The sequence below is a fragment of the Leuciscus leuciscus genome (genome assembly GCF_965113295.1).
Source record: "Leuciscus leuciscus genome assembly, chromosome: 10".
Classification (NCBI taxonomy): Eukaryota; Metazoa; Chordata; class Actinopteri; order Cypriniformes; family Leuciscidae; genus Leuciscus; species Leuciscus leuciscus.
In genome coordinates this window covers 42,151,313-42,164,630 of record NC_138734.1, presented here as the reverse complement: position 1 = coordinate 42,164,630, position 13,318 = coordinate 42,151,313, and the positions used below count along the sequence as shown (strand labels likewise).

At 37.1% G+C, this 13,318-nt stretch overlaps 2 protein-coding genes and 1 long non-coding RNA gene across 3 annotated transcripts; 1 reads left to right on the top strand and 2 right to left on the bottom strand.

The window, feature by feature from the left end:
- Positions 1-498: 498 nt before the first annotated feature.
- On the top strand, positions 499-5,903 carry dnaaf4 (dynein axonemal assembly factor 4). Its single transcript, XM_082181666.1, has 9 exons — positions 499-883; positions 1,005-1,152; positions 2,120-2,250; positions 2,739-2,976; positions 3,096-3,226; positions 3,777-3,886; positions 4,651-4,804; positions 4,871-4,976; positions 5,502-5,903. Exons 1-9 carry the CDS (start codon positions 761-763, stop codon positions 5,615-5,617), a joined length of 1,257 nt encoding a protein of 418 aa, XP_082037792.1. The 5' UTR covers positions 499-760; the 3' UTR covers positions 5,618-5,903.
- Positions 5,722-8,448, bottom strand: LOC309507474. Its single transcript, XR_014209154.1, has 2 exons — positions 8,050-8,448; positions 5,722-7,027 (listed from the first exon to the last, which is right to left on the bottom strand). It is a non-coding gene; the product is annotated as an uncharacterized lncRNA (long non-coding RNA).
- A 2,946-nt stretch (positions 8,449-11,394) lies between these two features.
- On the bottom strand, positions 11,395-11,718 carry LOC309507350 (piercer of microtubule wall 2 protein-like; the record flags this gene model as incomplete). The annotated part of the gene is made up of 1 exon (XM_082181518.1): positions 11,395-11,718. One exon carries the CDS (start codon positions 11,716-11,718, stop codon positions 11,395-11,397), a length of 324 nt encoding a protein of 107 aa, XP_082037644.1.
- Positions 11,719-13,318: the final 1,600 nt, after the last annotated feature.

Here is a 13,318-nt window from a genome sequence, read left to right as displayed (position 1 = left end):
ATGAATTTTACTGAGTTTTGATTTATGTTTTATTTGAAACGTGATAATGTTAACATGTCTCACAGTAACAAATTATTATGCACTGAGTATGACCCAACATAAAATTAATTCTGACAGAAATGTAAGTGGCAATATTAAGCAGAACACAAATAACTGTACTAACCTCTGAACTTCTAATACACATTCTGTCTACTTTATTTCATGTATGATTAAGTATGATAAAGTTTGATTTTGAGGGGAAACGCTAAAGATGAGGCGAGACAGATGTGCATTGTGTAGCTCGGACGCGTCCGCCATCTTGGAACGGTTAGCGTGTCGTCACTCACTGTAAGAATCAATGATGCCACAATATGTGAAACCGCTGAGATTTAAATTCCCGTAGAAATGGGATATCATTTCACAGGTGAGAATGTGTTGGTTTGTGTGTTTATATGTGTTAACGCAATATACGTTTTTACAATGGTAATTATTATTATTTTTACTATGGTAACTTTTAATGTCATGTTTGTCTTGTTGTTTTGTGTTAGTTTAGCAAAATCATCTGCTGAAGTCTATTGCAGATATAGATATTCATACATGCGTCTCTCTAACCACGGACCGGCTTTGACCGTTCCAATATGGCGGACAGCTAAAGCGACTGACTGTTGGAAAGCAGAAATGATAGACCACCATCGATCGCACCTCCCCTTAGCAACCACAGCCACCACGTCGTAGCAACCAGTATTTACGTCTCTCTCAGAGTCAGGAGAGTCAGTCAGACATGCCGCTGATAGTGAGAGATCATACATGGACTCAAAACCAGAGCACAGTTTATATCAGCGTCCCTTTAAAAGGAGCGAAGACCACTAACGTCCACGTCATCTGCACGGATGAGTATCTGAAGGTCAGCATTACACAGAATGTGTAACTTTAACATGCCATAGTCATGTGTGTAACTGGAGAAACACGCGACGGTCTCATGTAAGTTAACTTACTCGCTTCATGTGTCTTGAACTGTTGCACAGGTGAGTTTCCCCCCGTTTCTGTTCGAAGTTTTCCTATTTGAGCCGATAAATGAGGAGAAAAGTGAAGCCAGGATTGGAAACGGTGTTGCAGTTTTCACACTGCAGAAGAGGAGAGAGGAATTGTGGGAGCAGCTCTTCACAAACATTGGTAGGAGATCTTTCATTCTATCATTACATAGAAATATACTCATGATGTCCACTAGTATAACTTACTTATTTTAAACTAAAAATAAGAAAGTGTACTTTTTATGTACTTCTCAGAAATATACTTGACTTAGGCTATACTGACACAAGTATATTTGGCCTGTACATCATGTACTCAATCTTTTGATCGAGATTTATTTACAAATATAAATTAAGTATTCTAAGTATACTTGGCTTGTAGTTGTCTAGGAGTAACGTTAGCCTATTAAATACTTCTTTCACGTAGTTTTACATACTGTCTTACATTGTTTGAACATAATCAAAACAGATATTTTCCTAATTCTGAGTATGTGAATGTTTTTAAACGCACACATTTCTTTTGTGTATTGTAAAAAATAGTTAAAGTACAGTTAAAGATATATTTCAAGTATAAAAATGTATACATAAATAGGAACATAGTATACATAAAGTAATACAAATAATATTTTAATAGTAAACTATAAGTATGATGTTATGTTCACTTAAAGAAAATTTACAAGTATATTTGCAGTATAGAACTAGTAATCTAGTAGTTTACTGAGATTGAGAGTATACTTAATAAAAAGACAAAGTCACTTTCATAAACTAAAGAAATTGCTTCAAGTATTTGACTAGTATATCAAAATACCTATAAGTTCAGTGTTGTAGTTGTGTACTACTACTGTTACTCTTAAATTATACTTAAAAGTATACTTTTATACACTAAAAACTGGGGCAATTTGGTCTCAAGTTGTATTGAAATAGTACACTTACAAGTATACTACTAGTACATTGATGTTAGTGTACTTGCTACATAAAGTATACCTAAAATATACTTGAACTTTGCTTATGTATACTTAATAAAATTAACTTGAGTAAACGTATTTTTTTGTATGGGGTTGTATTTGAGACATACAGATATTATAATAAAAGCGTATATTTTTGTTCCACAGATAAAGAGGAACAGAAGCAGGTTCGAGAACGAGCAATTCTCAAAGTTCAGGAGAAAGAAGCAGAAAAGTCTAAAGCCAAAGCCTCCAGGATTCAGCAGGAGAAGAAATATGCGCTGGAAACCATGATGAAGGTCCAGATTCATTTTTGCTGTCAGATTTACTGGTTTTACGGCTTTCTTGATATGCTCACGTTATCACACTGGAGTCAGAATATAAGGTTCTGGTGTTTAACTGTCATTTTAATCTTATATTATTTTATATTTTGTATAAAGAATGATTAAATCAATGATAAATGAAGATTAATTTAATGCACATTTCCCCCTAATTGTGATTCTCATTAAATTATTATAACTGTACTGCAATAATAGGAATCATTAAGCCTAGTCAGTGTTTGTTTGTCTTTTGTTTAATAATCATAATAAATTAAAAGAAGTACAACAAATTATACCAATATGTATTAATTATTGATTTAGTGTATTTTTAATCTACCCTATTTTTAATAAATGCATATATACCGTTTATGTTCTGTATATTATTAAGCACAGAGCTGTTTCTCATGTATCTGAATGTTGTCTGGAACATTATTAGTTTGCCGCTGAACTCTCTGCCTGTGTTTCAGCTTGAGAACGAGGAGCGGGACAGGATTCAGAAGATTAAGGATGAAGAGTGTGCGAGAGCCACGGTGGAGCTGGAGTTCTGGAGAGAAACACAGAGAAAAACAGCAGAAGAAAAGGAGAACCGGCAAAAGCTGGAAGGAGCCGGCAAGCGCGACAACAAGCCGGTTTATCAGAAAACAGAGCGAGCAAACGTTACTCCTGCAATCACACCACTGCACAATACCAGCAACACTACATCTGGTACACAAGCTTTCATTCTCAGATCCAGAGCAGATCTGATGTTCACTGTCCTTCATGATGTTCGGCTCTTCATATCAGAAAGCAGAAGTCAAAATATATTTGCCATATTTCCTTGCTAGGGCAGAGAAGCATCAAACCCAAGCCTAAAGATCTGCCTGTTCCCAGATCAGCTGGCTGTATTAAGATCAGCTTCACTCCACGAGTGTTTCCCACCGCACTCAGAGAGTCTCGCGTGCCGGAGGAGGAAGAGGTCAGATCTGCTTTAACTGTAGAGATCAGCACTAAATCCATTCTGTAATGTTGAGGATCACACACACATTAGGGAAGCAACGATATATCGGCCACCATATCTGCCGACATTGGTTAATTTTTAATGTTATCGTTATCGGCCTGATAAGAAAATGTGGGCGATATATTAAAGCCGATAAATAATGGATTATTTGCTTCAGCCGAGACTCTTCAGATGTTCAACATGATGCTTTTGAACTGCTTGAAATATGATTGGAAAAAAGGAAAACATAGTTCAGTGGAACATGTCTGGCGTATAAGCTACATAAAATTATAATAAAAACATTATAATTGTGTGTTTGGGACGTGGCTTTTAATGGTGAGACTTTTGTTTTTGTAATCAGACTCTCAGAAATTATATCAAAATTTGGATTTAGATTTATCGGCTTTCAAATATAAAGAATTGTCGGTTTTTGGTATCAGCCAAAATTTTCATATCAATGCATCACTAATACACATATCATGTCCGTGTGTGTGTGTGTGTGTGTGTGTGTGTGTGTGTGTGTGAGCAGTGGCTGAAGAAGCAGGCGGAGGCCAGGAGAGCAGTGGACACGGATCTGGCTGAACTGGAAGACCTGAGCGAGGAAGAGAGAAACCCAGACTGGCTGAAAGAGAAGGGCGAGTGAGTGTCACAGCTCACACTCAGAGAGGACGATGGGTCTCAGACCAAACAGATCATAAATCAACATATAATTCTCTTCCATCAGTTTATTTGCTTTTATATATACACTACTGATCACAAGTTTAGAGTCAGTAAGATAATGCTCTTGTAAGAAGTCTATTCTGCTCACCAAGGCTGCATTTATTTGATAAAAAAAAATACATAAAAACAGTGAAATATTATTACCGTTTAAAATAACTGTTTTCAATTGTAACATATTTTAAAGTGTAATTTATTCCTGTGATCAAAGCTGAGTTTTCAGCATCATCACTCCAGTCTTCAGTGTCACATGATCCTCCAGAAATCATTCTAATATGTTGATTTGATGCTCAAGAAACATTTATTATTATCAATGTTGAAAACAATGTTGTGCTTTTTCAGATTTTTTGTTGAAAATGGGATAAATTTGAACTAAATTGATGAATAGAAAGTTCAAAAGAACATCGTTTATTTGAAATAGAATATTTTGTAACATTTTAAATGTATTTACTGTCACTTTTGATCAATTTAATGCATCCTTGCTGAATAAAAGTATACATTTTTCTCTTTCAAAAAAAAAAATCTTACTGACCCAAACATTTTGAACAGTAATGTCTGCAGTGTTTGTACACTTAAGTCTGAATGTCATTGCATTAGATAACATTTCTAAGCAAGTGTCATTTGTTTTAAAGAAAGACAGTATTAAATACCATAATCACCTACTTTGTTTTTCCCTTTTCCTGCAGTAAATTGTTCATGGCAGGAAACTTCCAGGCCGCTGTCAACGCTTATAATCTCGGCATAAAACTCAACAGGAAAATCCCGGCTTTATTTTCTAATCGAGCGGCCTGTCATCTCAAACTGAGAAACCTTCACAAAGCCATTGAGGACAGCTCTCAGGTCAGTTTCTTCCTCTTTTAAATGACATGTTCATACAGCGGACTGATTTCCTTCTCTCTTTCTCAGGCTCTTGAGTTGCTGACGCCTGCGGTCTCTGCAAACGCTGCTGCTCGACTGAAGGCTCACGTGAGGCGAGGAACAGCGTTCTGTGAACTACAGCTCTATGTGGAAGGTACTGGAGCACATCAGTCTCTGCAGTCATTAACATACAGAGTTATATAAATGTGTGCGAGAAATCTATGCATCTATAAATCTAGTTTTTCAGTCATTTCGTGGCCTCTGTTCATGATGATATGTAGAGTCTGTTCAAAGTTCAATATTGTAAAAAGCAGTTAGCACATCCATCATTAATTATGCCGTACAGCAGAACAAAATGTCCATCACGTAGTTTTCAGATATCAGAATAAATCTTATTCAAAATAAGACTTCACTAAATTGAATATATACATTACACATTCTGGGTTCCCTGGCCATTGTCCATAACCTAAAAGTTATTTTTTAAAGATTGTAGTTCAAATTAAATTGAAATTTTAAGTAAAATTCTGCATCCATTTTGCTTCTGCTATGCAAATGTAATTCAAACTCAGGATTTAAATTTGAAATTCAAAATGCATTCTTAATTTCTTCATTAACTTTTGGGAGTGGAGTGTAACATCTATGAAGTATTTCACAATTAAATCAATCTGATGTTTTTTAGGTCTTCTGGATTATCAAGCGGCTCTAGAAATCGACCCACGAAATGAAGCCCTGCGAACTGATACAGACAAGATTCGTGAGATCATACAGAGCAACACGTCACCATCCAACTCCTAAAATTCCACAGCATGCCAACTAGGATTATGGGTACAGCTGTGATCAATGCAGAAATGTTCATAAACATGTTATGTTTTCAATATGAAACCACACAGAAAGACTGGTTAGCTAAAGAAATGGTTTTATTCTTGACAGTATTTGTCTTCCCAATAACTGTTTATTGCAACCATATTCATCAAATATGCACAATACTGGACATAATTTGCTGTATATAACAACAAAACAAGACCTTAATCTTGAGTTAAAAGTCTATGGATGCAAATGAAAAGTAAATGATTAACTGATAGATATATAATATGAAAAAAAAAACATTTTCTTATACAAAACATGAAAGCCATAATACTGTCTCGTATATTCAGTCTCTACACCATAAATGTTTTCAAATTATTTTCAATTAGAAGACGCAACAGAATAACCATACATACTATTATAGTGATGCAAACTGCATTTACAAGTGTGTCTCAGCAGAATCCATAATCATTCCATTAATAATAATGTTAATTATTCATAATAATTTCTTCATTTATAATTCAGAATGATTCAAAATCATCGCTTTCAAGAAACAACTTGTATGCCGACTCCCACCACTCTTCATCCACGTCCTCATTTAAGCTTTTCCAATCTGACATCTGTTGAAAAATAGGAAATAAAAACAAGTGTGCTAGTAAACAGTTTGCATCCTCCATGTTTTAAGAACATTAAACCCTTCCGTGAGTGCCGAACTTTACTATTGTGATTTGTGAAAGGTTTCACAGTTCTGCTGTGTGAAAGGCGAGTGGCTCACGTGTGTGTGTGGTGTCTCTCAGTGGATCTGTGTGTTGTTTTGGTGAGCTCTGATCTGATGGTCCCTGAGGTGTTCTGCACGAGAGTAGCGCTTCTCACACTGCGTGCACCTGTGGGGTTTCTCTCCGGTGTGTATCCGCATGTGTCTGATCAGCTGACCGCTTCTCCTGAAGCTCCTCTCGCACTGAGAGCAGTGGTGACATCTTTCTGCCGTGTGTGTGCGTGTGTGGCTCTGGAGCTCCTCTGTGCTCTTGAAGCTCTTCTCACACTGAGCGCAGTGATGGGGCTTTTCTCCAGTGTGGATTCTCAAGTGGATTTCAAGTCTTCCTGGTCGTACAAAGCCCTTGCCGCATTGAGAGCAGTGATGAGGTCTGTCGTCGGTGTGTTTGCGTGCGTGTTCGGACAGATTCTCTTGCGATCTGAAGCACATGTCACAGTGCTGGCACTGGTAGGGCTTGTCTCCGGTGTGAATGCGCATGTGTCGCGTGAACCGTGTTTTCACGCTGAAGGTCATCCCACACTTCGAGCAATAATGAGGCTTGTGTGCTGATTTCTTTTTCAGTGTCTTCCTCCTTTTCTTCTCTTTCTGTTCTTCTTGCTCTCCTTTATGAACCATGGTGAGCAATTCTACAAGAAATTAGTTTAATTGCAGATTCATTTGTAAGAAAATTTATTATTATCATGAGTTACAACAGATGTATAGTCTGACCAAAATTGTACAGTGAAACCTTTCACAAATCAGAATAGTGAAGTTAAGGACTCAAGGAAGGGTTAGCTAACTGAAAAAAAAATAAGAAAAAAACTACTGTGAAACCTTTCACAAATCACAATAGTAGAATTAGGCTAAGGACTCGAGCAAGGGTTAAGAAAAGGGAAGTTAAGGAAACAGGAAACAGTTAACTGACAAAACTGGGTTGTGAAACCTTTCACAAATCAGAATAGTTAATTTAAAGGGTAACTAAACCCTAAAACAAAGTGGATAGTTAATGATCTGTAAGACTGGGGCTTTATTAGTGCTGTTCATTGATTCGACATTTGGGTAAAAAGTGTTTTAATTCTACAATATGGTGTAAAACGTCTGAGTGCTGCCCTCTTCAGGATGAACGGTGGCTACTGCAGTTGAATTTTCCTATTGGAAGTTTATATTTATATTCATTTATATAGTTATTTCGATTATTTCGTGTAGCCTATGTAGTTAATTAGCATAGTTGTTAGTGTTGTATTGTTAGAAGCATAGTTAGTTAGTAGCATAGGACACGGGAAAGGGTTAACTAACAAAAATTGTACTGTGAAAGATTTCCCAAAGTTACGGAATCAGGAAAGGGTTAACTTAACGGACTGTTAATATAATGTTTGCATCTCAAATCACTCATTTCCTGTTTAATATGTTTACTTACGGAAGCCCTGGCTTAAGGTATACATGAGTTATTTCCTATAAGAGCAGTGCCAGTGCATGTGATATTATTTGCAAGTCTATGACAGAACACTGGATTTATATCCAAAAGAAATCTGAATTTTCAACCGCGAGTCTGAGGAGGTATTTTAATGCTTTAGTCAAATCATCGTGAATGCATCATGATAACGGAATGCATCACTGAAACTAGTTGTGCTTCAATCATAAATTATCAAGCAGATTATTAAAAACTTACTGTTTAGCGATGTCCTGTGTATACACTGAGCGGCCACACTGGATGCACACTTTCAGACAGGTGATTTAGGTCTGAGAAGAGCAGAAACTGGACGACACACCGTGAAGAGTTTGTGTTGACGGTCGTGCAAAACGGGAACCAGCCAGCTCGGCCAACCCGGAAGTGTGTTTGAGGAACACAGCTCAAAGACCGCCTACACTTGAGCACTAAAAGTATGTACTGATTTTGGGACACTAGCCCTGTACATCATCTTGTCACAATTAAAATCCTCCACATTCAATTTAATTTAATATCCCAAAGTTTCGGAGAGAAATGTTGTAGCAGTCGTGGATCATTCATGCAGAGACTCTCTGTTAGATCAAATTGGATGTCTGATACACACACACACACACACACACACACACATAGACCCCGAAGCCGCCGCCAGGCGCCGCCATTTGCGCCATTTAGAATTTCAGCCGCTGCCAGCCAATAATTTCGTAAGCCAAATTGAGCCGCCATCTGATAAAGTTTGGCTGAGCCGGCTAGAATTATTTGCATCAAATAATAATTCTATCACATAGAGACATACACACACGAAATATATAAACAATACACGAGATCTGTTTTCCCACTGGATTCATAACAGCACAGTCTTGTGCTTGTTGCTACGATACACAGACTCACAGTGAATTGACGACCAATTCAAATTGCTCGTTTTCCGTACAGAAGAAGCGATGCATTTTTTTTCTCGCACTGAGGTGAAATGGCGGAAAGAAGCAAGCAAGGTAATTTTGATCTCACTTCTCACATACTTTCCTAATTCCTACTTATTATTTTTTTTAACTTAGGCCTACCCAGACTTTTGTTAAATCTTCAGGGCACGGTTGCACAAACACCTGAATCAAAGATTGATGTTATGAACCAAATATTCTGGAACGGAGAGATTTATAGCACTGAACGTGATATTACTGCAGTAACAAACCACCGTTTCCACATTGCTAATTCACGACGCATGCTTCAGTGTACATTGAAGTGAAATGTGCAAAACTTTGTCCAAAATAATACTGATAACAGTGTGTGTTTATATTAAGGCGAGACACGGCAGGCAAAAACATCGTTTTTTTTTTTTTTACTGGTCAATTTTGAGATTTTTGGATATTTGTCTTAAATAACATGTCTTCTTTCAGACTTGTGGTGACAAAAAGTCCGAAATACACATTTAGGTCTTTATTTTACTACACTTTGTCTGTTCGCGTCTGTAGATTTCTCCTAAATTCAACAAAAGTTTGCGTCCTTAATCAACATAGGCTACTTCTCCGCAATCTCTGCCGTCGCTATTTGAAAATGTTTAGTAGCATACAGACGACAAAATAAATATGTACATACGTTGTGAAAGTAAAATCTGGTGTTTTCTTTATTACATTGTATTGCATTTTGTAGAAATATAGTGTAAGCCATGCATTGCTTGGAAATATTGAGATCTAGTAAATCAGTATAGACATCTGTAACGTTAGACATGAAGTGGCAGCTTCAGCCATTTGCAGCTATGAAAAGTTTGGCGGCTGCAGCAGCCATTTAGGTTTTGGCTGAGCCGGCTAGCCAGCCAATAACTTCATCAGCCAGCCATTATTCTCAAAGCAAATGGCTTCGGGCTCTACACACACACACACACACACACACACACACACACACACACACACACACACACACACACACACACACACACACACACACACACACACAGATACAGACACAGACACAGACACAGACACACACACACACACACACACACACACACACACACACACACAGATACAGACACAGACACAGACACACACACACACACACACACACACACACACACACACACACACACACACACACACACACACACACACAGATACAGACACAGACACACACACACACACACACACACACACACACACAGATACAGACACACACACACACACACACACACACACACACACACACACACACACACACACACACACACACACACAGATACAGACACAGACACAGACACAGACACACACACACACACACACACACACACACACACACACACACACACACACACACACACACACAGATACAGACACAGACACACACACACACACACACACACACACACACAGATACAGACACAGACACACACACACACACACACACACACACACACACACACACACACACACACACACACACACACACACACACACACACACACACACACACACACACAGATACAGACACAGACACAGACACAGACAGAGAGGGCATAGACTGAAACCAACAAATAGAATAACAAGTCCATATAGAAAAGAAAGGAGACTGTCGGGTTCTCTAAAAGAGTCCATGAGAGACAAACAACTCCATTTATGATTATTGCTCCTTATGGATAATAACTAGCACGTCTTATGAGCGTGTGACTAAACAGTGTGTACAAGAAATGATTAGATAGACAGAAAAGGAGATGCAAACATAATTATCCTGTTAGAATTAGAATCATGTGCCTTATTTCAGTCCAGCTATTAGCAGTCTGAATGAACAAAGACTGCAAACCACAAAGTTTGGATACAAAGACAAAGACCAAAATAGCTCAGCTTTATTTATCCTTTGTATCAGAAGATATAGCAAGAAGAATATGAGGGGAGTTTCCCCGGATTAACCAATAAGAATATACATTACATCAGATAGAAAAATACATTGTATAACAAGTCCATATATGGTCAGTTTCCTGGCTTAGATGGTTAAAATAGAAATTCTAACAATAACAATACATATCCAAGATGAACCTATGAAAGACCCAAGTATTACAGAGTTTTATCCTAGGAGAACCCGGTATTTCTATACTGGTCTGTTTACAGATGTTTCACACAACTCAAGCTGAAATGTCAGAAGTTGTGTCCCAAATGACACAGTTTACACTATGCACTTATGTACTAAAGTGTATGACCTAAGGTATTTTGTCATTCAACATCGGAGACTGATAAGCAGCATGCATGTGTGTATGTATGTATCGTATGTATGTACATATACACACACACATACATTTACAAACTTTTATGTTGGATGCGATTAATCGATTTGACGGCACTAATAAATATACATACGCACACATGCTACATTAAAATTGTATGTTTTATGCTGGTTCACTTACTGTCATGTGACAACAAAAATAAAGACTGGTTAGGCTGGAGACATGTTTTATTCATACACTTGTAACTTTTCGTTTATTGCAGCCATTCCCATCAAGCATGCACAATACTGGACAAACATCATGGTTAAAATGGTCAATTACAAAAACAAAACAACTCAAATAAGAGATGCAAATGTGTTTGGTCACTGTCCCTTAAATTGAGTTTTGTAATTTGGGATATACACATGGCTGTGGTCCAAGCGGGTATTGAAGGAATTGTCCTGGTACATCCCGCACAATCCGAGGTGCTGTGAGAAGGTCTGGGATATGGGGTGATAGGAACAGGGCGAGGATTCAAACGTAACTGGTCGAGCCCCGTAGTCGCTGGATGTGGTTTTATACATCAGGTTCTGAGATCTGTCCATTGCTGGATCTTCAGCTGATGAGCGAGATCCTGGTTTGTCCATGCAGGAGAAGACTGGATTTCCAGGATTAGCACATGGAAACTGATGCTCGGGATTTGACATGACTGACTGCAGGAAAGCAGAGGAAAGTGAATCATTAGTAAGATAGCCAGTTAATCCTTTTATTAACTTTTTCATTGACCACTGCTTAACTCAATTTATTTTCCTTAGTTTTGCTGTTATTAAAATATGATTTTAAGAAGATATTAAATGCAATTACCAGTGGTAATATTAACCAGAATTTATAAATACAGATCATTTAACGTTAACCCTCTAAACTTCCAGGAAATGGTCTCTCCATTTTTTGTATAATTTTTTTGTTGTAATGTATTTTAAAATAAATTGTACCGTTTATTATTTTAACATGCACATGTATCTAGCTTTTTTAAATTTAATATTTATATTTTATGCATTATTCCTTCTAGCGCAATTCCAATATTGCATTACAATGAAAAAGATCAATTTAATAAAAAAGAAAAAAAGAAAGTATTTTGAAGTGTAAATATAAGCTTACCAGTTTTACAGCGAGAGTGGACGTAGTTTCACTCGTGTGTTGTAGTTTCGTCTCTATGGCAATGACCGGTCACGTCTGCGGCGCGAGAGCATAAATAAGTTGTAAACATTTCATACTTCAATCAACTAGATTTGCTCGGAGTTTACATGTAAATGCTGGAATCTGTTGCTGTTAAACAGATTAAACTAATCAGCAACAACGCAAAGAGAGACACTTAAACATTTCACTCACAGGATTCGTTTAGCCCATAGACTGTAAAAAAAAGAAAAAAAAAGAAAAAGGTTTAGCCCTGTGCCGAGAGGGGTTCATAGGAAATGTAGTTTTTAGAGTTCAAGAATGATACGACACTTATGAGGGAATAGTTCCGAGTAAAACTACAACTCCCATGCATCTTCCTCTCGGATATCTTTTTGTACTTTGTATAAATGCAGCGAAGTTGAATGCTTTATTTTTATTCAACCAGAGTAAAAGTTAAAGTACCTCAATTTATTTATACTAAAAAAAAGTATACAAAACGGTTGTTTTTTTTCACTTTGAAATAATGTTCCAGATCACTAGTAGGCTACTGGTAGGCTATGCCTATTCTGATTACTCAAGTGTTACCTAGTTAATCTTATGACCACAGTTATGACAACACTGAGAGTAAAATAACGTTAATGTTGTGATTGATAATGAGTAATTCTTTATAATTCGTCATTATTATTAATCTCATTCAGTAATTAGCCTATTGATTACCTAATAAAGAACTATCTCAGTCCTAAATTTGATATTTCTTACAGATTAGTCAATCTTGTTTCCATTTTAGTTAATAGTTTTATTTAAAGTGTTAATGTAATGCTGCTTGCTTCCCTGCATTACTTCCAGCAGTTACCTATTAATCTGACGGACCATTATTCTGAAGTGTAATCACTGTTTTTGTGTCTGCTAAAAGAATAGTGCGTTTGCCTCTAGGAGGTAAATATGTGTCATGGCCATTATGGGATGAATATAGTATCAAAATGATTAACACGTGCAAGCACTATAATCCATGAACTTGATAAATATTGCTGATATGTTTAACTATCTACAACCAAATGCCTTTCAACTTGCGTGTGCAAAATTCAAAATTGAATGAATGTGTAGCAATTTGTACAAATAGAGACATTTTTG

Coding starts and splice junctions, on each gene's coding strand:
- dnaaf4 (XM_082181666.1), top strand. CDS start 761: ATGCCGCTGATAGTGAGAGATCATACATGGACTCAAAACCAGAGCACA. Junction 2,251..2,738: donor CGCTGGAAACCATGATGAAG/GTCCAGATTCAT, acceptor CCTGTGTTTCAG/CTTGAGAACGAGGAGCGGGA. Junction 4,805..4,870: donor CCATTGAGGACAGCTCTCAG/GTCAGTTTCTTC, acceptor TCTCTTTCTCAG/GCTCTTGAGTTGCTGACGCC.